General features: G+C 40.9%; 1 protein-coding gene across 3 annotated transcripts in view; it reads right to left on the bottom strand.

Moving 5' to 3' along the window:
- drd2a (dopamine receptor D2a) overlaps positions 1 to 15,300 on the bottom strand; it is a 79,417-nt gene extending 64,117 nt beyond the window's left edge. The window contains exon 1 of one of the 3 annotated variants that reach the window (XM_054794858.1): positions 14,924 to 15,300. Coding sequence is in view for 2 of the 3 variants with exons in the window: in XM_054794856.1 (XP_054650831.1) it covers positions 2,337 to 2,487 (151 nt within the window). In the remaining variant the exon portion in view is untranslated. Of the gene's footprint in view, positions 1 to 2,336; positions 2,528 to 14,923 lie in introns of those variants that run through there. The other 2 variants (XM_054794856.1, XM_054794857.1) reach the window with 2 other exon arrangements.
- Positions 15,301 to 23,066: the final 7,766 nt, after the last annotated feature.

Genomic DNA, 23,066 nt, shown 5'->3' with positions numbered 1-23,066 from the left:
ATGTTTGAAAAATGGCCCATTCATTTTCAATGAGAACATTTTGTGGAAATTTTAGAATTTGGGGAAATGGGGACATTTTAGAAACATGAAGAAAAGAGAGCTAATGTTACGTGAATAAGTAGAACATTTCTGTGTTGAAATATTTGGGATAAGTTGAAAAATGTGGCCTGTGGAAGCGGCCGAAAAACGACACGGAATAAAAAGAAGAAGAAGAATTGGTGCAGAATTTTATAAGTGTGAATGCCTTTTGTAGGCATTCACACAATAAAATTAAAAATAGGGCAAGGCGACATGAAAGGTTAAATATGAGGTTATGGGGGGTGTAGATTTCGGAGGTTACCTACTTAAAGTATAAGCAGTCAGAAGGGGGCACACAGAGGAGAGGAAAGGAGGGAATAGTGGAGGCTGGTAACGAGGCTCCATCAGCCTCATGAGGTTGCAGGGAGGCTCCAACCTAACAACCAGTCTTGTCTCATGTGAGGCACACACACACACACACACACACACACACACAAACACACACACACTTCTGGACGCTTTTCCATTACACACATTGAAGCACCCATGAACACAAAAAGGGCAGGCTGCACACAAGCAAGGCTCCAGGTATTCTGCAGGCCCTACTTACATCTACTTATGGGCTTTATCATTCAGATGAGGCGAATTGATTTGTTTTTGCAGATTGCGACCCGTGCTTTCGCCTTATTACGACTGCAGCGCTAACGTGTACCGAGGTGGTGGTTCTTGCAAAAATTACACAACGAAACCCACTGGTGAGGATCCAAATAAAGGTGTGAATTTCTTTTCAATTTGTAATGTTATTTTTGCTATTGTTTATTAGTGAACCAGATTATGCAAAAACCTTGAACAATTTTCCACATAACTTCGTAGATTGGAGATAGAATCCATTAAAAAAAAGGTGTGGATCCACGATTTCCTTTATCGTGGTCATGATTTTATTTGTTTTGGACACGCTTAATAAGTTACATTAAGGAACGTCACATGATTACAGCTGCACAATTCAACATGTATGCATGCAAAACTAGTCAACCGCTGATGACATCATAGTCAGGCTAGTAGCTGACTTCCGGGTCCAGGTTACCATTTTGTAACTTAGCAAGCTAGCTTCTTTGTCAGAATTTTAGGAACGTTTAGTGATAAAAATACATGAAGAAGCCAGTTGGCCTCATGCAGTGTATTATTAACACGACAAGATGCGCATCGTACTGTACGCTAACCGGAATATGTACATAAAGTGAGGTAAAATTTTGGCGGAAATTTTCGACGTTAACTTAAAAACCGTGGCAGATGCTAACGGAGGTTGCACTGTATAAACAAATGCAGGCAAGCGTTTAAGCAATAACTTATTAAATCATGCTTCTACTTGAAATGAATAATTGATCATTGATTGCCAGATTTAATGTTTGCTTCGTATATTCCTCCGTCTTTTTTTACTTTTGTTAACATTGCGAGTTGTAGGTTCAATTTAATCATGTTTCCTTTATTTGTCAGTGAGCAAATATGCCAAACCTGTCACAGTTCTTCTCAAATTGGCATAGTTCTAACATTTTGCAACATCAGCATAAAAATCTGATTAATTTTGCTTGACTTGTAACACAAAAGAGTCAACGTAGCAGAGGTAAAATACAGTATGCAATCTGTATTTTTTTTTCTTGCAGTTGCAATTTCCAACTGACCTTTGCACATTACTGTTCTGCCTGTAAGTAAGAACCCTATTGATTTTTAGGAATATCCGACTCAGGAAGGCAGAGGGCGCTGAGATCAAAGGTCATATTGCTAACACGCTGCCTTTTCAAAAAGCAACACAAATTTCCTTGTCAGAGGAAATGCTAGTATTTGTTTGCTGCCCAAGGGGGTTTTGTATGCTATTTTATGCAATGAATGTAATAAAAATGCACCTAGGTGTGATTATTTCATTTTTTTTCTTCTTTCCCTGTCCTGTCCAGCCATTAGGGCAGAAAGAATTGTTGAAGAAGTGTGATTATTTCACATCGTTGACTTGTATTTGTTTTCCAGCTAGCGTTTTTGTCATGGGACCGTCACCAAAGGCTGTGCAGTAAAGAACATATAAATAAGGACTTGATTGGGAAGCTTTCATGAAGTATTACGTGATGTAAATACTTAGATTACGTTTCGAACCCGTCTCAAATCATTCTTGCACATTCAACTCAAATGTAGTCGGAACATTATGTAGCTGGAATATTAAGAATACTGTTAGAATGCCGTCAGAATATTTAGAAAGCACTTTGAATGCTATACAAGTGCCATTAGATTGCTGGACGAAGTCTGGTGGTGTAGCATCATAGGAATAGGACCTGGCACTTCAGGGGCTTCTTGGGTTGCACCTCTATGCTGTCCACGTCGGTAGCCGGTGGTGTTAAGCTTAGCTCCTTTTTTCCTTGATGGTATGACGTGATTTTCCGGTGGCCAGGGGTGGAGCTTGGCTCTTTTTTTCCTTGGCGGCATGACTTGATCTGAATTGGGGACACGTCAATGGTGAGTGACATTTCAGCTTTCACCTCTTGGGTATGTAGGAATAAATAAGCAGCATCTGACTGCATTTTTTTTTTATGTTTGGAATGCTGTTGGAATACCGTAAGAATATTTAGAATGCAGACAGAGTGCAGTTGGAATACCTTTTGAATGCTGTTTATGCCGATATTTTTTTCAATTCGAATCCACAGCAAAGGTTTTTAGCATGCTCAAAACATTCGGGAGGCCTCAAGAATAGGCCCTAATATTAGGAATGCACTCTGAATTTTTAGAATGCACTTCAAATATCGCCAGGAGTAAACCAGGAATTTTGATTTTGACGGCATTCTGGCTCATTCCACCTCTAGTGTGACTACGGTATTACTCAATGCATGCTTTTTGTTGTCATTTCTTCTGTCTTTAGTCCGTGTAGCTCATTTGAACCGAACCGCACGAGAGTTCCCTCGCAAGCGTAGCGAGACCAATCTCTCAAGCGGTCCAAAAAAATGAACCGTGCTAGCAGAGTTAATGCACCAGAGTTTATTTTAACCGAACGAAACATGGCAAGTCTGAACGCACCCTCCATCAGCGGTTCTGAACTGGTTTGGCTGAGGGACCCACCATCACCCCTCAATGACAAGCGGCGACCTAAACTGCAGAAATTTCCCACTCAAACTTCACAAATGTCTTATGCAGTATTTAAAGGCTGCCTACAGGGCACTAACTTTCAAACCTGAACAGTCCCCACTGTGGGTGGAATTCCCCCAAGCAACACAGCGTGAGCTGCAGCAGTGGGACGATCTCTCCCTTTATTGCGCCTTCTTCTCCAGCAGAAATCTTCAGCTGTGTGCCAGATTGATAGCAAAGTTGCCTATAAACATGGCACTCACCTCATGGCGGCGTAGTAAGCCAATAGCACAGGCAAAAAAAGTGAGGTGCGTTCGCCGACATCATATGATGACATTACCTTTTTTTTTTGCCCAGGCAAAGACCCGCAACCCATCAGTAGAGAATCACTGCCCTAAATACTCGTATACTTCAAAAACCTGTCTCCAACTCAAAACAACAGCTCCTTCGTGCCTCCGAGGCACCGATTACGCCAATTTCAAACTTCAGGTTGATTGTGCTGATTAGAACTGGGCTACATTTGAGACTAGCTGTATTAAACTGACATGCCAGTTGAATGCTTTACTGCCCATACAATTACACAAGAGCTGAAAAAAAATCACAACATTTTTATACTGAACCACAGGTTTTCCTGTAAGCGCAACTGTGAAGATAGCTTCTTGGTGCCGCAGGGATATTTCTGGGAAAGCAAGCGGTATGTTTACCACATATGTATACTAAAATATCTGTTTTCTTCAATTTCCCACCCGGGCATATATCCATGGTAACATCATTCAGGAGGACATTTTGGTTCAACAAACATTCTCTACCACCAAAATCACAAGCTTCTCTGATGACACGCTGAGCTGAGAGGAAGCAATAAGAAATAAATAGAATTGTGTTTTGTGTCGCTAATAAATTTGGGAGCATGAGAAACATTTCTTTGTTGATGAGTCAGGCTCAGCTCTCTTTTCTACTCGTTCTTTGCGGTCTCTAAATAGAGATGGTCTGAGAAAATTAATTACCTACGGCTATATAGGTTGTAAGTGGCACCCAAACAATTATCAGAGAGTGAATATATGCACAGTGGGACATAGGATATGCAAAATAGGGATGTCATATTATGTGTTATTGCTTCTTGAGGTGAGGGGGTTATATTCTGAATGTGTTTTCCTCCTCAGTTAGTAAGATCATTGGAAAAAAAAAAACAATTCCATGAAGGCGCAGGAAGAACCCATCACATTTTGGTACCAATGCACATAAAAGCATTTTATTGGCATTTATTTGCTGTTAGAATAGAGGTCAAGCGACGCACCATATCCAACAGATGAAGCTGCGGTGGGAAAAAAGCTGGCTGTGAGTGGCAGCTGGTGCTTAATTACCACCACCTAGAGGAGTGGAGTGGAACACTATCACCACGCTTCAGACGCACACTTTAAAATCATTGAGCCTTAGCGTAGGTCAGAGAAAATGATCATATTGCAGTACTATATTGATATATTTACAAGGACAGTCGTCCCTCGTTTATCGCAGTTAACTGCTTCCAGATCCACCCATAATTGAATTTCCATGAAGTAGGATTCCTTATTTCTAAATGGAATATTTTCATAGTTGGAACGTAGGAAACCTCTTTACAACCTTCTAAATAAAGTTTTTTGCATTGCACACACACATCCCTTCCCTCATCCAACACCTTCGCGCTTTATCCCAACCCGATGCTGGCGAGACAGGGACCATAGCTTGCGCTGATTATGGCTGCATTGGCTGCTGGCCACGCTGGGACCACCAGCAGATTCGAGCCCAGGTCTTCTTGATCTCCTGACTGTGTGGCCACCGTGCAGCCTCTCATCGTATAGTATGTTGTATATGTATGGACGGACGATTGCACAATTTCCCTTGGACTGGTGACTAGTAAAGGCTATTCTGATTCTATTCTTTGAACATTATGAGAGCGCTGTAGACATGAAATAACATCCCTAATGTCACCTTTATACTCATATTACCCAATTTAGTAGACATAGACATTTTTACTTGCAACCGAGCAGCTAAGAAATCTACCAGTTGTTATTCAGGGGAATATGGCATGCAAGATTTTGAAAAAATAATAATGTTGTCTTTTTTTAACCTTCTAATCTTTAGCATTGTTATAGTCACATTATATTCAGTGCTGAATCCAAGGGTTTATCTCCTATCTAGTATAACTTTTTATGAGTTACTCAAAAAGTTTATTTTTCCTCTCCCAGTCTTTCTTTGAATGAAAGCAGCAAGTACTTGAAAGAACAATAATCAATTAGAGGTAAGAACAAAAGGTCATCTGGGGCTGAAGCTTCTAAACTGGCTTTGTTCGCCCAACAAAAGCCTCCCAGCCCTCTTGAGTAAAATGTCAAGGAAGACACCAGTGAAAATGCTGCTTAATATCACACCAGTGTTATTTGGCACTTGACACAAAATAATTTCTCATATAGAGACGCGCATTGTGTGGCGGGTCTGATTGACACAGTCATCCTATTTCATCTACCTTCCACCGTTTGAAATTTCCCTCTACTGAACAATGCTCACTATTTTTTTATCTTATTACTGTAAGATTGCGACACATTATTTGTTTGGAAGTTTAATTGAATTGGTGAAGTGAAGTAAATTGTAGTTGAATTGTTTCTGGCTTCTCATTGGCACTATGGCTAGCCATGTCTCCCACCAAAGCCTCGGCTACACAGTATTTGTTTAAGTAGTAGACGAGTGATGAGAGGCTGGTACAGAATACTTCCCCTCCATCACTGCCATGTGGAACTCGACCATCCCTTTACAGTACAAATCCATACCGAAAAATCTGACTATGCCAACATGTACCATTACACCCCTACTACTACTACAGCTGCTACTAACATCTCGACTTTGGCCAAAAATGGTACATCCGTCTTCATATTGTATGAATTTTATGTTTGTTGTCTTGATATAAGATATCACTTCCGAGTGCTGTATGAGATGGCAGCGCCTTTTTTTTTAAACTTGTTTTTCACCTTTTTTCACTTTTCAGGTTCCTTCGCAGAGAAGTGTAAATATTCTGTAGATATGTGTAACCTTGACGCACGACCAGAGGCCAGTAATCTCATTTATTCAAGTGAGGAAACCCTGGCTGTGATGATGAATACACATACCAGAAGAGCTTAGTTCAGGGCTAGGCTAGCTGACAACTGAAGGAATTTCAAACAATCGAAATGTGGCTAAGTGGCTAAATGTGGCTAAGCATATGGCTAACCAACCTCATACCGGATGCCATCGTTTACGACGCTACCCACATACCCGCCCTCTGGTGGGGAGGACTCCATCCTCTACCTGCTGAACTGATCCCACTCCCACCTGGACCAGGGAAGCAGCCATCAACACCATAGAGCCCCTGATGCTCCAGAAAAAACGTACACAGATCCATGTGGATCCCTGCCTGGTGTCCTGGATCTACTGCTACCTCACAGACAGACCGCAGTATGTACGGCTAAAGGACGTCATGTTTGACACAGTGGTCAGCAGCAGAGAGTTTTTTCCATCTGGAGCCATATCAGCCACCTGCAGCTCCGTCCAGCCATCCATCTTCTACATATGCCGCTTATCCTCACTAGGGTCGCTGGCTGGCTGACTTCGGGCGAAAGGTGGGGTACACCCTGGACTGGTCGCCAGCCAATCGCAGGGCACATATAGACAAACAAGCATTCACTCTCACATTCATACCTATGGACCATTTAGAGTCGCCAATTAACCTAACATGCATGTTTTTGGAATGTGGGAGGAAACCGGAGTACCCGGAGAAAACCCACGCACGGGGAGAACATGCAAACTCCGCATATAGATGCCCAAAAGAGATTCGAATCCAGATCTTCCCGATCTCCTGACTGTGTGGCCAACATGCTAACCAATAGGCCAACGTGCCGCCCCCACCTGCAGGTCAACACTCTAAACACAATGGCACTGGTTATAGACTTTGGAAAGTCCAGAACAAGTCTACGACTAATTCTGATCGAGGGAAGTGAGGTACAAGTGGTAAGCCTTTACAAGTACCTCAAGCTGTGGCTAGACGTTACAAGTTGGACAAACTAAAAAGGAAGTCTAGTTCTGTGATTGGCATGAAGCTGGACTCCCTTGTGACGGTTGCAGAAGGAAGATCTTTGGAAAACCGCTGGGCATCATAGATGCCAGCCACCCTCTGCATGTCGTCATCACGCCTGTTCAGCAACAGGCTGCTCCACCCTAAGATCAAAACCAAGACTTAAAGACTGCTTTGTTCCTGCTGAAATTGGACAATAAACACTACATTCTCACTGACAATGTATATACACTATATACTGTACATTGCCACCTGGACAATATGCAATAATTTGTCTTCTGCCTTAGATTACATTCTCCGACCCTGCAGTGATCTTTATAAGGATCATATTTTTAAATTCTTATTCCTCGGTGAAATGAAAATTCCATGGTTGTAATTGTTACATTATTGAGGTGCAATGAGGATACAATTATTTTGATAACAGTAGGTCTTTTCTTGATTGATGATTTCATCCTGGATATGAGAGGAAAAGAAAAGGACACAAAACCCCGACATTAATTTAATGGTTTTATTGAGTGGCTCTGATATTAACTGTAATCACATCCTGTAAAATGATTTGCAGTGGAAGTTATTATTAATGTGCTGTTTGCAAAGTACACATCATTTCTGCCTAGAATGGGAAGCGCCTTGAACATCTTCTGTCTGTCTGCTTCTAACACACACCAGCTGCGAGAAGCCAGTCTATAGTTTTGTGGCCAAATCACTCCATGTGAATAAAACATTGGGTTCTTATATATTGCTATCTAAAAACCATCCAATCATCACAACTGACATTAATGTTTTGTGAGTGCAAGCTTTTATTTGCCGGTATTTTTCATGAACTTAGCATTGTACAGTTATCTTGTTCCATGTTGTTTTATGATGTGGATGAATCAACATACAAAAAAGCATCTTATCAGTGCACCTCAATTTATTTTGATTGATTGATTGATTCTTTATTTCAAGCCATACAAAAATAAATCTGTAGTACAGTCAAACCTGTCTTAGCGGCCACCTGTCTTAGCGGCCACCTGTCTATAACGACCACCTGCCTATAGCGGCCACTGAAAAAAAAAATCCCCTGCAGAAAATGTACGTGTTATAGACCCTGTGTATAGCGGTCACCTGTCTAATGCGGCCAGCGGCCACCCCTTTTGTAATATCTGACCGCATATAGCGGCCAAAATACCGACTCAAGCAGAAACTTCATGCACGAAAAAGTTTCGTTTTTTAGTCAATGAAGCCGTCGTGTGTAGACTTTAATTACTGAGTCCTAGCTCAGTCACAATCATTCACAAGATCCACACAAACTGTCAGTTGTTCCACATTAAAAAGCCGTCTTCTTTGGAGCTTGTTGCAGACAGTGACAACGTTTATTTCCTGGTGTGAGACAATGTGCACTGGTCAATACTGTAATGCCGCTTGTTGTTGGAAGGAGAGACTCACGTCGGCGATGCACTTTAATCGCTTTATTAACAGCGGAGAACACTGCAGGGCTTTACATCCACGCCAACATCCACACACTTCCCAACTCTCTCTAGCACTCAGCCTAGCTCTCCTGCTCGGGACGGCCACCGTCACTTCCTGATGAACTAAAGCTGTAATGACACTCTGCTGTATATATAGTAGCACAGCTTTGTTCTGTGGGTGGTGTAGAAAAACAAGCCTAGTTGTTCTTTACAACTTTTATCTGCAGTCCCACAGTGCCCTCTACTGGTCAACATGTAACAGTATAATTATATGTATCTACAAACACAACAAGCTTCTAATCACAGACATGTTAATATGTGCGCGCACAAATTCAAAATGGCCGCCAACCTGTCTATAACGGCCACCTGCCTATAGTGGCCACTTTCACCCCGTTTCCCTTTAGTGGCCGCTATAGACAGGTTTGACTGTATATTGTATATTTGTGTGTACATTGTACCCACACTGGGTAGAACAAACAAAAAATACATATACATATACAGTATATATACCGAACAGAATCTAAATATTCATATAAACCGAAAATAAATTAGCTCCAAAAGGATTGATCATACTTGATACTTGATCATTCTATTTTATGTATACTTGTTTACTCTGTGTCTGTGCTGCTATTGCCACTCTCTTGTATGCTGCTTCCCATGTTGCTGTTATTGGAACTTTCATTTCCTGCGGGCACAAGTTCTTGCGACGAATAAAGTTCTATCCAATCTAATCCAATCTAATATAGGCCATCATTGTTTTAAAGTTTAATATTATACTTAGCTACTACCTCAGTCCTCCCAGTCTTTCATCAAGTTTGCGCATTTCAAACATTTTACATTTTACTAAGTGCATATAGGAACTACAGTCACTTGGAACCACCCCTGTTCAATGACATTCATTTTGCGTGCATGTCCATGCACATGCATGTAACTGCAGAGGCTTGACAATGTCGCCTAGCTATCACCAAAAACGTCCCCCAGGAGTAAAGTGTGTGTGTGTGCGTGCGTGCGTGCATGTGTGTGCATGTGTGTCTAGCTGCACTCTGGATCAGTGCGAGTGGAGTCATGGGAAGGTTTTCTGTTCTTTTTTTTTTTTTTACACACCTTTCGTCTGCCTTGTTATTCATGCATGAAAAAGCTCAAATCAACGGGCTGTTTTTCAAATTAAAAGTGCTGATGCATTTCAAACCAGCAAGTGAGCATCAGAGCAATAACTGTGGAGAGGGAAGGAGGTTGAGCGAGAGGGGGGCTGTTTTGGATTTGCACTCACTCTAAATATAAAAGGCATGACGGCAAAGGTGTTAAGTTAAATTCAAATGTAAGACCTTACAATGTGAGGTGTGTGGGTAACTCATCACGTGATTACGTAGGCATCCCAAGAACAGAATATGTGTGATGGTGCTAAAAATAAAGAAGATTCTGTGAAAAACAACACTGAATGAAACAAAAAACCTCTCATGCATAATGCACCAAACTCTCCATACAGCACATAGATCAATAAGATGCACCCTGAATGTATGGACGCACAAACAGTAATAACTTTATCAACATATAACTAGAACCTGGAGCTTAACCATCACCAATTGATTTTTTAGACTTAATTGGTCCTCCTGCGTTCTTTTAAGTGATGCTGTTGTTCCCCAGGTAAGGCGACATATTTGACAGGCCAAAGAATGGCCTTCTGGAGAGGAAGGGAGGGAGGGGGAGAGAAGGAATGTAGGCCACTTGGATGGATTCACAAAGACCCAATATAATTAAATCACTTGCTTGTGAAAAGACAATAGGGCCGCCTGAGAAACACGACCACGCTGCAAGACATAAGAATGCAACCTGCGTCAGCATTGTGCTGCTGCTGGACGGTCACATGACACTTATGCAATATGTCTAAAATATGTACGAATCCTACCGCTATTTAGGGAGGGTAGGGGAGTGCCTGACACAGTGTGTTGTTCAGAGGTCAGCTCTTGCATGTGTTTAGTAGGTAGCACTGCAAGAAAGTATTTACTGTATGTACTTCAACACAGCGCACTGATGATCCTGAGAGAACCACACGCAAAGGTCACAGAAGCTCCTGTCTGCATCGCTTTGCCTTTTTTGGGTCATTCTAGGCCAAATAAAATGTTCCCGCTCAGCCTTTTTACCACCTGATTCACAATGATGCTGCCATGATATCATTGCATATACTGTCTTATTCCAATTCCATAGTATTCTTTAGAATAGTAAACTGTGAAAAGTTTGGGAACCACTGGAGTAGAGTACACAGACACACACATATACAGTGTGTTTGTGTGCTTGTACTGTAGCTCCTAGGTTCCCAAAGTGGGGTACGCATACACCTAGGGGGACACGGATTGCTGTAAGGGGTACGTGAATAAAAATTTAAAACGGCTTGACTAAATTAGCGCCAAACACTGAGATTTATGTAATGTGGTCAAATGCCTCATGTGAACAGCCACAGCTAGTAGTACAGTGCAGAAAAAAGGTGACAGCATGACGTTGTTCATTGTTCTGTGTGCGTTAGATGAACAAATAACTAAGTTTGATGATGACGTTGTGCATTAAAAGTGTTTAATCTTGAAGATTTTTCAAGTTCATTTATATTGTGCGCTAAATCATTGATCCCCAACCCCCAGGCCGCAGCCCGGTATCGGGCCGTGGGTCATTTGGTAAAGGGCCACACAGAAAGAAAAAATCATTTTCATGATGTTTTATTTTGAAAAATGGCCAGATTCTCTCTGTTACATCCGTCTCATGTGACGCATGTCAATTGTGCGTGTGCTAACTTCTCTCGCCGCACAGATAGACTACTACTGTATTTTTAGCATTTTTCTTTCACCTCATATTTGATGTCAAATGCTGATACTATGTGGGAATGCATAAAGGTAAGTTTTGATGACTTATTGAGTGCTAATGTGCTCATTTGTCTCAAGTTAATTCATGCTAGCGCACTGCCTTTTACCACACACGTCAAACAGCGATGTAACAATCTCTCAGATGTTGTTCATGTCTTCCTTTTACACAATACATAATAAATAAGATAAATTAGATCGCTATAATGTATGAAAAGGTCCACGGAAGATTTCTGGGAACACAAGCCGGTCCGTGGGTCAAAAAAGGTTGGGGACCACTGTGCTAAATGAGAGCTGGTCTTCTTACGTATTTGTAGTGCTGTGACTAATTAGTGTGTTTTCTGAGGTGTATGAGCCTGTCGTTTGTTTGTTGACTATGTCTATGTTAGAAAGCCCCCAATTTTGCACATGTAAGTAAATTTACGCTTTCACAAATAATGTGTCTTCTTGGGGTGTTGCGGCCACTTTGTTTGACAGTCCTTGAACACACAATGTGTGACGCAGATTGAGACTTACGTGTATGACTTTCTCCGACGCTGAACAGACAGACGTGTGCTTTCTATTCTTCCTATCACCTCATCCTAGTTCACAGATGTTAAGGCTGTGCGTAAAAGCACAGAGGTGAGGTTTAATTATGTTAGCTCTGTGCTGCTGCGCGTTTTCTGTGCATAATCCCATGCTATACGTTCTCATATGTCCATTTGGCTCAGGAATAAGCTTCGTCTTGAATTAATTTCCCTATTGACTTCTGTACGTTATGTGCCTTTGTTTTCATGTTTCCATGTTGTTGCAGACCAAAGCAGAGCAAAAGATCATAAAGACCACAGTTTACCACATCTTAACACAGCTTGTAACCACTTAAATGCTCACTACACATACAAATACAAATAAATTCACCAAACAGAAGACAAACCTGCCAGGAGATATCTTAGCCCTCTAACACCCTCTCCATTTTAAATTAGTAGCCTATGTGTGCAGTAGAAAAATAAGACATGATTTTTTAAATATAATGTCATAATATACAGTATTTTATATTTAATAATATATCAAAGATGTTTCATTGTGCGGTTTGTGTGCGGGAGTCGGGGGCACATGACTTCCACTCAGATGTCTAAAGGGGTACGCGACTGTAAAAAGTTTGGGAACCACTGCGTGTAGCTCATAAGAGTTTATTTTAAGAGCTGATATCTAGCCATTTCCATGTTTGTTTGTTTTTTTAATAATAACCAAAATCTCCCGTACTCCCAAACTTCTTACATCAACAGCTATGGCATTGCACTGCCAAAAAATAATGAGCTATTTGTGTTGTTGTCATAATATTTGTCCAAGCAAATGTACCTTTTGTTGTATCAGGCATTAAAATAAACAAGAAACTGAAGAAAACATCATTACTTCCATGACTGTACGTATGCATGTGTAGAATAGCATCATATGATCGCATGGTTTGGTAGATAGATAAATATAGTATGATATGGTACGGTGTGGTTTAGTATAGCATGCTATGTTTGGGTATCGTATTGTGCGCTACGGTATTGTATAGTATAGTACGGTATGTTATAGTATTGTATTGTAAGAGGATGTCTTAACCACAGACACTTTGTGAGGAATTACATATTTTCCATTGAGTTTTGGATAAGTAATACAACATATTTCAGAGCGATAACAGACCCACAAGACCTTTAACCTGGAACAAATACCCTGTTCTTTTTAATTATCTCACGCACACACATAGTTTCATTATGAGTCATCCTCCTGTCTCCTGGCTTGGACACTCAGACTGGACTGGTTGAAACCAGATCAGACCAATACACCAACAAACAGTTAAGGGCAAGCTTCCTGATCATTGGGACTGCCTCCACAGGAGGCTTACAAGAACTGAGTTTCACTTTAGAGACTGCTTGGACCTCCAACTCTGGCTGGGTGGCTCACCATTCTCTCCAGCGCTGGCATTGCAATTGCTTGTACTCACTCCAAATAGAATTATTCAACTTAATTTTTTGACTCAGTTATTTCACAGTTCGAACATTCAAAGGACCCAGGTGGTTTCCGCCCTGGACCGAACAACTTACTGTATATTTAAATATAGCATTAAACCTATTCAGAACTCCAATTTAAGAACTTCATTTTCCCATATTTAGTTAACTTTTCTGCCCTACATTTGAATCACTTTGTCATCAAAGCATGCTTTTGGTCCAAAACTCTATCACACAGTGAGCACCACGGGTCAGCATGTGTGGCAGCGATCCACAACAGCTCTCAGGTGTATTGAAGTTGGGATTTCCAGGACTCAATGAAACAAACAAACTCGCTAGTGTTAGTGTTTGTTTTTATAAACCACTGTATGTTGTGTGATGGTTGCATTGTGTGCTGAAGACATACAGCCTCCCTCGAGAGCAGTTTGTTCAATTCAAATGTCAGTATTGACCGAGCAGCCGCTTGAAGTGATTTAGATTTAAATCCCTCCACTATTGTGGTATTACTGTGCCTTTATCCATTGAAAGACAGCGCATGTAAATACCTCTCAGACTGCCCATTCCCGCCTAGGTGAAAGGACAGCAAGGATGCTTTCTGCTATCATTTCCTAATATGTCCTCTAATGCACACTGGGGGTGGACATGCATTTTAGACAGTGTTGTCAGAATCCCTCCAGTAGATTTGCGTTACTGCAGCTATTTGTGTCAAATTGCCTGGCTTGATAAGTGCGGTCGCACAGGAGGCTCCGGTAAGGATGTGACACATCTGAGTGAGGAATGAGGACAATCCATATGGACTGGAGCTGGACAGTACAAATGCACTCATCAAATACACTCTCAAATTGAACTAGTTTGATTATTTCTTGTTGCATGTACAATAAATTATACATCACAAAATGTGTTAACCTGTCTTTAGTTGAGTGGGGTTTTTTTGGGGGGGGGGGCGTTGACAGTCCCTGTTTGACACCTGGTTCTTAAGTGTACATGACATTATTCTCAGCAGTAGCAGCTGCTCATGAAATATCAACAAATTATTTACAATGCTGGTGTCTCCTCTCCGCTTACATGTCAGCCAAATAAAAATATAGCATAAATCTGTAGTGAAGCCTGAAGGTCAACATCAGGCATTGGAAAAAAAGCCACACAAAGTCAACATTTAAAGTGCATTTTCTTGGTGGTTTTAAAGCAGCACCACTTGCACTCTCGGAAATTGCATGCACACAACGCCTGCAAAGGACATCCGGACATATAGTTGCATATTAACAAATAAATTGTATTATTTGCATGTAAAATGGGAATAAATTCACCTTGAAAGTTAATATCGGTGCAGCCCCCCACGAACACATCACTTTGCAACATCCTAACATGACCTAAACGCCTCAATCTCAGCTCCTTAGGGATAATTAGCAACATGCATGCAGGGTGACGCAAAGTTGAATTGAAATATCCCCATCTTACCTTCACGCCATAAGTTGGAGTGGATGGTTCTTTGTTGCTGTGTTTTCTATTGCCCTCCAGTTAAATCCGGCATCCACAGTTACCTGGCACTTTTATTCTTCTTCATTTGCACCTTGATGACTTATCTCACAGCGATTGATGGGCGCAATCCGCTCTCGTGGGCGGCATCGGGCACGTTTGACAGCATACAAAAGCAGACAAATCAGAACCAAAAATGATAAATATTCACCGTAATGTTGAGCCCTCTAATGCATAACTGTGCACAGGCAGTGTAGTTAAAATATATATATATATAATCTCCTCTTTTGCACGATGCAAGAGCGCGCGTTTCCTCGCTCGCTGCAGCTTTTACGCACGGAGTTACCTTCCGACTGAGTGGGAAGGCGCACGGTGCTGACTGCCTGGAGGAGTGTGGAGGAGGGGGGTGAAAAGGCGGGGTTACATCTGTCCAGCCCCGCACGTTCCCTTGATGATGATGATAATAATAATAACAATAATAATAATAATAGGCGGAAGATCGCTCACAGAGTTTCACGCCGACCTTCCAGTCACAGTGCAGCACCATAGCCACATAATAGTGTCTCGGGGGTGTGGAGATGGTAATGTAGCGGGAAATTAAACGAAAATGAAAATTACATTTGGAACCGTGCACTTATGCATTTTAGTTCACTTTGGTAGGCTTCTGCAGCTTTAAGTTGTTGTGCAAAAACGTATGTAAATACTTGAAATGCCTTGATAAACCTAATTATAATAACATATAGCCCTCTCATCTCATTTTAGTACGGTTGTCAAAACCTTTCAGAGAATAATTGCAGACGGGAGATTATTTCTTTTAGGAAATGATGGCTATAGAAACTAATTTGTTCCAGGGTCAAACTGTCACCGCCATAAAACCTTCATTGACTGTCAGTTTTTAAGTCATATTTCAAGTGTAAAAATATGTTAACCACTGCTACAAACAATATTATAATAGTACCTAAACCTTATTCAAGAAATGCATGTGGTTACTGTATTAACTGGTATTTTTGTATTGATTTACAGTGACATTCTGTCAATTTACCAGAATTAACCGGAAGGTTATTACTCATCTGTAGTCCCTAGTCTTAATCCCATTTACTAAAGGTGTATATAATCTAATCCAACAATCAAACAACATCATGCCAAGAAACAAGCATACATGACAGGATACCAACAACGTCAGTATCTGTTAGGGTTGGCAGTTCTGATTGTCAGTAAGGCATTTCTTTAACTGGATCTTGAATATATTATATGTGTTTTGATTTCTAATGGCTATGGGGGTGAGGTTCCCAGTAGCAGCTAAAACGGAGAACTCTGTTGATCCAAATACACTTTTCCTAAAGGGAAAAATGCAATCTCCCCTCTCAGCGCCTCTAGTTCTGCTATGAACAGCTGTTCGAATGTTGACAAACTATTGAAGAGGAGGAGATGATAAACCGTGTATAATTTTTCTCAAGACCTCAGTTTCCAGGGTCAAATGAATGAGGGTTGTTGCTCGGATAAAGTTTTTTTTGCATACTGTACAGTATATAATATGAAAAATTCTACCTTTTACAAAGATAATAATCTGACTGATTAAAAAAAAAAGTCAGACAATTTTTAACAAGTTGACCCAAATATAAGACTTTGTTCCCTTTTAAAAAAGTCTGGGGAAAAAAAGTCATCTTGCATCATATGATTTACAAAAACACTGTAAATTTCCAGAAACCTGCCTTGAAAAACTACAACCCTACTTGTTAATGACTGTATCTACCCTACAATTGACACTCTATGACACTGTCAAAAGTTAGCATTATTACCTTTGGCAAAGGCTGAATTTTATATACAACTCTCAGGTGTGCCTTTATGAAGTATTCCGCTGCACTGAGAACCCCTAGAAAACCTCATGGCCAGATTTACAGTGGTGTGAAAAAGTGCCCCTTCCTGATTTCGTTTTTTTCGTTTGTCACATGTAAATGTTTCAGATCATTAAACAAATTTGAATATAAGTCAATGACAACACAACTGAACAGAAAATGCAGTTTTTAAGTTCTACTTTGTATCATTAAGGCAGAATAAAAATCCATACCTACGTGGCCCTGTGTGAAAAAGTGATTGCCCCTTAAACCTAATAACAGGTTGGGTCACCCTTGACAGCAACAACGATAACTTGAAATGAGTCTCTTACAGTGCTGTGGAGGAATTTTGGCCCACTCATCCTTGCAGAATTGTTGTAATTCAGCCACATCGGAGGGTTTTCGAGCATGAAGCGCCTTTATCGCCTCGGTAATGCCACAGCATCTTGGCCACTCCAAAGTCTTCATTTTGTTTTTCTTCAGCCATTCAGGGGTGGACTTGCCGGTGGGTTTTTCATTTCATGTCATTTTCATGTCAGGACCCAAGTTTGTTTCAGTTTGAGGTCACAAACAGACTGGACCGGGCCAAGCCAGACATTCTCCTCCTGGATTTTTGGTAGACAGCAGATGTCTTCTAGGTCCTGAAGCAGCAAAACATCCCCAGACCATCACACTACCACAACCATACTTTACTGTTAGTATGATGTTCTTTTTCTGAAATGCAGCATTACTTGTGCCACAGATGTAATGGGACACACACCTTCCAAAAAGTTAAACAGACCACAGAGTATTTTCCCAAAGGTCTTGGGGATTATCAAGATGTTTTCTGGCAAAACTGAGATGAGCCTTAATGTTCTTTTTGTTCAGCAGTGGTTTTCGTCTGAGAACCGTTTTTGCCCAGTGTCTTTCTTATGTTTGAGTCATGAACACTGACCTTAACTGAGGCAAGTGAGGCCTGCAGTTCTTTGGATGTTGTTGTGGGGTCTTTTGTGACCTCTTGGGTGAGTCGTCGCTGCGCTCTTGAAGTGACTTTGATTGCTGGTCACTCCTGGGAAGGTTCACCACTGTTCCATGTTTTCACCATTTGTGGATAATGGCTCTCACTGTGGTTTGCTGGAGTCCCAAAGCTTTAGAACCTTTTCCAGTCTGATAGATCTCAATTACTTTCTTTCTGGCGGGGAGCAACATGGGGGGCAATCACTTTTCCACACAGGGTCATGTGGTTACGGATTTTATTTCTCCCGTAATAATAAGTTTCATTTTAAAACTGCATTTTGTGTTCAGTTGTGTTGTCACTGACTAATATTTAAATTTGTTTGATGATCTGAAACAATTAAGTGTAACAAACATGCAAAAACGCCTCAGGATCAGCCGGGAAGAGCTGGACAAAGTAGCTGGGGAGAGGGAAGTCTGGGTTTTCCTGCTGAGGCTGCTGCCCACCGCAACCCGACCTCGGATAAGCGGAAGAAGATGGATGGATGGAAACATGCAAAAAAATAAGAAATCGGGGACGGGCACACTTTTTCACACCACTGTATATAGTTCTGATTTTTCTTTCCCCCGCTTTTTGAGCCAGCAATGTTGTGGAAAACACATTTGAATGCAGCCACCATGAGGGGATAACGCCAGTCAGGCAAAGATCCTGTCACAAATCTTGTTTGTTTCTTCAACTTGACAGTAAAAAAAAAAAAAAAAGCACAACAAGTGCCACCCAGCACACGAGCATCCACACGGGATAACGCTCGCTCATATGCACATACGCATCATTCTCGCACAGTTTTATGGTGTGTAGACGCATAAATGCGTCGTGTAAATGCAGACTGCCATCAGGAAACTTTGTAACCTGCTGCTGCCTGATATGGCCTCTATTAACTTAGTGTTGATGAGGGGATGGAGGCAGAATGCTAATAGATCCAAACAACAAATAATAATAAGAAGAAGAATAATGCAATTTATTTGTAAGCGCCTTTCATGGAACCCAAGGACACTGTAAAATAAACACACATAAAATAGAAATACATAAATAAATCAATAAAATATGATAAAATAAAAATGGCATGGTAAATTTTAGAGAGTAACATGTAAGATGAATAATTGGTTCCAGTAAATTTTAGAATTGATTTTAAAATTTGACTTTTAACTTTTAAGACCCTCTTTGGACTAGCACTTCCCTATTTATTGGACAACCCTACCCCATGTGTGCCCAGCCGTAACCTGAGATCCTCGGCCAAGGTCTTGCTGGTTGTTTCTCATTCCAGGCTTTCACTATCAGAGCCCCGATTCTCCGGAACAACCTTCCTGATGAGATCAGGAAAGCAGATTCTACTGTGTGTTTTTATTTAAATCACTTTTAAAACGCACTTTTGCAGGTCTGCTTTTAATGGGCTGATTGCAACTTATTTATCTATCCTGTTTTACATTTTTATCCTTAGTTGCACTTGAATGTGTTAGATATTTTTAATCTTGCTGATGTCCTGCAAAGCACCCTGTTTTGAAAAGTGTTATATAAATAAAGTTTATTATAATTGTCATCATATGACATGCATCATTTTACAGTATGTCCACAAGAAAAAATATGTATATAGTCGTCCCTCACCACATCACGTTCAAATTTCATGGCTTCACTCTATCTAAGTTTTCCGAAACTATTTTAATTAATAAATCATGCTGTTTCGTGGTTGAATATGGCCTGCTGTTACTAAAAAAAATGCATATGGGATTTTGGGTGGAATTTTGGGAAGGAGGAGGAATGTGCAGTGGCCTCTGCGGGTGGGCTTGGCTTGACCTTCGCTGGGCTCTGGGTATGCGAGTCCTGCTGTTTGGTGTTTTGGTTGTGTTTTGGCTGGTTGTCCTCTGGCAGGGGGTCGGGCGGCTTAGATTACCACAGCCTGCTGGTGGCGTTCTGTTATCCTGCAATGGCGAGGTACCCTGCTCATGGTTGATGGTTGGGTGCCATCTTGGTGTCATGGTGTTGAGATGTGCATGGAATGATGAAGTGGACTGTTTGACTTCCATTACCAATTGAACCATCAAATACAGTATGTTGGTCCATGTATGGGTTCTTGTTGTGAAAAGCATGCTTGAGCTTTGAACTTTTGGAGAGTTGGCAAGGGTCGGGTTAAGATTTGCCTGTGCAGGTGGCGGTGTCCCTGGTGTCCCTGGCTTTTTGTGACTAGTGTATATTGAACACAGGAAGTGAACAAATTTATTTTTCGACATGTTGAATTATGAAAGTGTAAACATGAGATGTACCCCAGCCTAACCTTGTCGAGGCTACATGTTCGAAATTAAACAAATCTAAAAAGTGTTTTTCTCCTGTAGAAAACCCTCTTCAGACGATTGTTTTCAAGAGGCAGCCGCTACTAAAATAAGTGGAAGTGAGAATGACAGGGGAAAAAATTAAACTTTAAAACTGTGTTGTTGGGGTTGTGAGCGGATTTCAGATTCGACCAACGTACCAGTGAGAGAAGCACTGAATCCAAAGCTGCTAAATATGATAAAAAGCCATAAAACATGTGGAATAGCAGTGGGGAAAAAAGTTATAGATTTGCTGTGGTAAAGTGAATTAAAAGAAGATCTTATTTGTATTAGGAGGAAAGTAAATTTAAGTGGATCTTATGGAGGAAAAAACAGTCAACATAAGAAATAAGAGGCACTCTGCAACTGGGCTTTATGTCCTCATCCTCAAAAGAGTTTTTATTTTGTTTAATGACACATTTTCTTGTTGAACGTCTCACTAAACTTAGCTGAGTGCAGCAACTTCCAGCCAGACATGTCCTGAGTGAAATATAAGTACAGGGGCTGTCTAGTTAATAATACATGCAGGGATGCAAAATAAATAAATAAATCTCAGACTCCTTCACAACATGACTTTTGGTCCACAAAGAGAAACAGAGACACAACTTCAGGCTTTTTTAGAGAGAGAGTAGAATATAGAGTGAGACAGTGAAGCTCAAGGTCATCCCGTTGTTAAGATGATCATCTGAGAAGCTTCCCTTTCGCCTTGACCAACATGTAATATACTTTATGAAATTCACTAGACATATTCGAATATCATCTCACCCGAAGTCAGCCGGAATAGGCTCCAGCATACCCGCGACCCTACTGAGGATAAGCGGCATAGAAACAGAATGAATGGATGGGTATTCCAATATTGGTGTCTTTTATGAATTTGAATGCGTTCCACGACTTTCACATTTCTTTTGAATTTTTTGTATTTGACATTTACCAAGACAGCTACAGAATTGTTTCACAGACATTCAACAGATCTGTAATTGGGGTAGGGGTAGGGTTAAATAAGTCTGCTTACATTTTATTTTATTTTTTTGCCCGAATACTCTTAATTATCTCTCGTCAACATTTGTCCAAATGAACTACAAGCTGGTAATATCGAAATGGTTTGTTCACTTGAAGGATATGAGCAGATTTTGGCCAAAAACATGTTTTTTGGTTATGTCATCAAATGAGGGCATATTGTCAACATTGTTACACACTGAGACAGCCCTCAACAAGGCTTTTAAAACAATGTGTGACTCAGTTGCTGACTCAATACGTCTCAGATTGACTGACTGACTACTTGCAAGTCATGTTGCCAGTTTGTATGTTTAAGGTTTAAATACTGTACTTTGGAAGCAACTGGCAGGCCGGATTCAAACGCTTGGTGGGCCGCATGTGGCCCCCAGGCTGTAGTTTGCCCACCCCTGCTCTATAAGGTAAAAGTCAGTCAGCACCAAAAATCAAATCCACTAAATCTACCTAATCTGCCTATAAGGAATGCAATGATACACGGTAAAATACCTACGACCCGACTAGGGCTCTCGCGGGATCTCCTCAGCTACATTACCTACAAAGGCTCCCCCGCCTCCTGGCCCCGTCGCCAAGGTGCGGTGCACCTTTTGAACACTTCACCTCCGTAAACGGACAAAAATGAGCAGCGCGCTGCCATTGTTCAGCAGAGACGAGGGTCTGCAGGCTGCAACTATTAACGCTGCACTTCAGGGAAGGAACTTGACCAAAAATAAAAAAAATCATCACCCTGTTCAAAGTCTTACTTGCACCTTTCTAAACAGAAACACTGTAAAAACAATGGTGTCTAAAGGATTAGTGTTTTTCAGCCCACAGGTTGTTCTTTATTGGCCCATAACTTACTGTAAAAATAGGTTATTAATGAGCGATCTTTTTGGATAACACATTAATTTGCTTTGACACCTAAAACACAAAGCTTATAGTACTCCGAGGTACGGACCACACCCTGGCTTACCTGAACCCCTACCCCCTACTGCATGTCCACCAAGTTTGGGGTGTATCAGATAAAAATTACAGAAGTTTTGTTGTGTTTATTGTTGCTGTGAGACTGATCTTTGACCAAGACCTTTATGCTTTGACCTATGAAAATGCCAGAAACTTAATAATCTTTTTTGTATTTTGGTGCCATTGTTTTATCTATGTATAACTTTTTATTGGTAAAAAAAAAATGGCCATGTCTTGAGAAAGGACAACACAACGTTGAAGTATGTTGTCACTCACAGTGCTGAGTTGTGATTCCAAAGGTTATTGCAGTATTTTTGTTGTGCGTTACTCCGCATGACTTAGCCCCATTTGCAGAGATCCTTTCATGTTCTTTTCCCACTTTGTGGAACTGATTGCAGACTGATTCAACTTTAAAAAGCTTTTTCCCGGTGAGTCAGGAGAGACTGTGTTTGTGTGTGTGTGTGTGTGTGTGTGTGTGCGTGTGTGTGTGTGTATGTGTGTCTGCTTTCTGGAGGGCAATGGACAAGGCCTTGCTCACCAGAGTTGGACTCAATAGGAAATAATTTGATTCCACCACCCCACAGCACCAAACAGAAATGCACACAAGGGCATGGACCCTATGTCTCTTACTAGCAACTGCACTCTGTTCTGCATTTACATTATGATTCCTGTCTCGTATGACTCTGATTAATAGCTTATAGACTTTATCATGGGTTGGCCTTTATAGGGCAAATATGGTAACTTTAACTTTTGTCAGATTGTACGCCACACACGGAAATGAACGCTAGCCGAATACATTTTTCTCATAAGAAATAATGGAAAGCTCAATTCATCTGTTCCAGAGAGCCATAAATGTTAACACAAAATACATGTTTATAGTTTTACAATTACAGTTTCACATTCAGAAAACTATTCATAATGCATATGAATACACGTAAATTAAAAAAAAAAAGTGATAAATGATCATTTAAGGTTACTTTTACCTTCATTGAAGACGGGATTCTTGACGTGACTGTTCCCAAAGACACAATGTGGCAGTA

Source organism: Dunckerocampus dactyliophorus, chromosome 12 (assembly GCF_027744805.1).
Source record: "Dunckerocampus dactyliophorus isolate RoL2022-P2 chromosome 12, RoL_Ddac_1.1, whole genome shotgun sequence".
In the NCBI taxonomy this organism is placed as follows: Eukaryota; Metazoa; Chordata; class Actinopteri; order Syngnathiformes; family Syngnathidae; genus Dunckerocampus; species Dunckerocampus dactyliophorus.
Note: the sequence above shows the minus strand (reverse complement) of the source record. Positions and strands in the feature narration are given on the sequence as shown.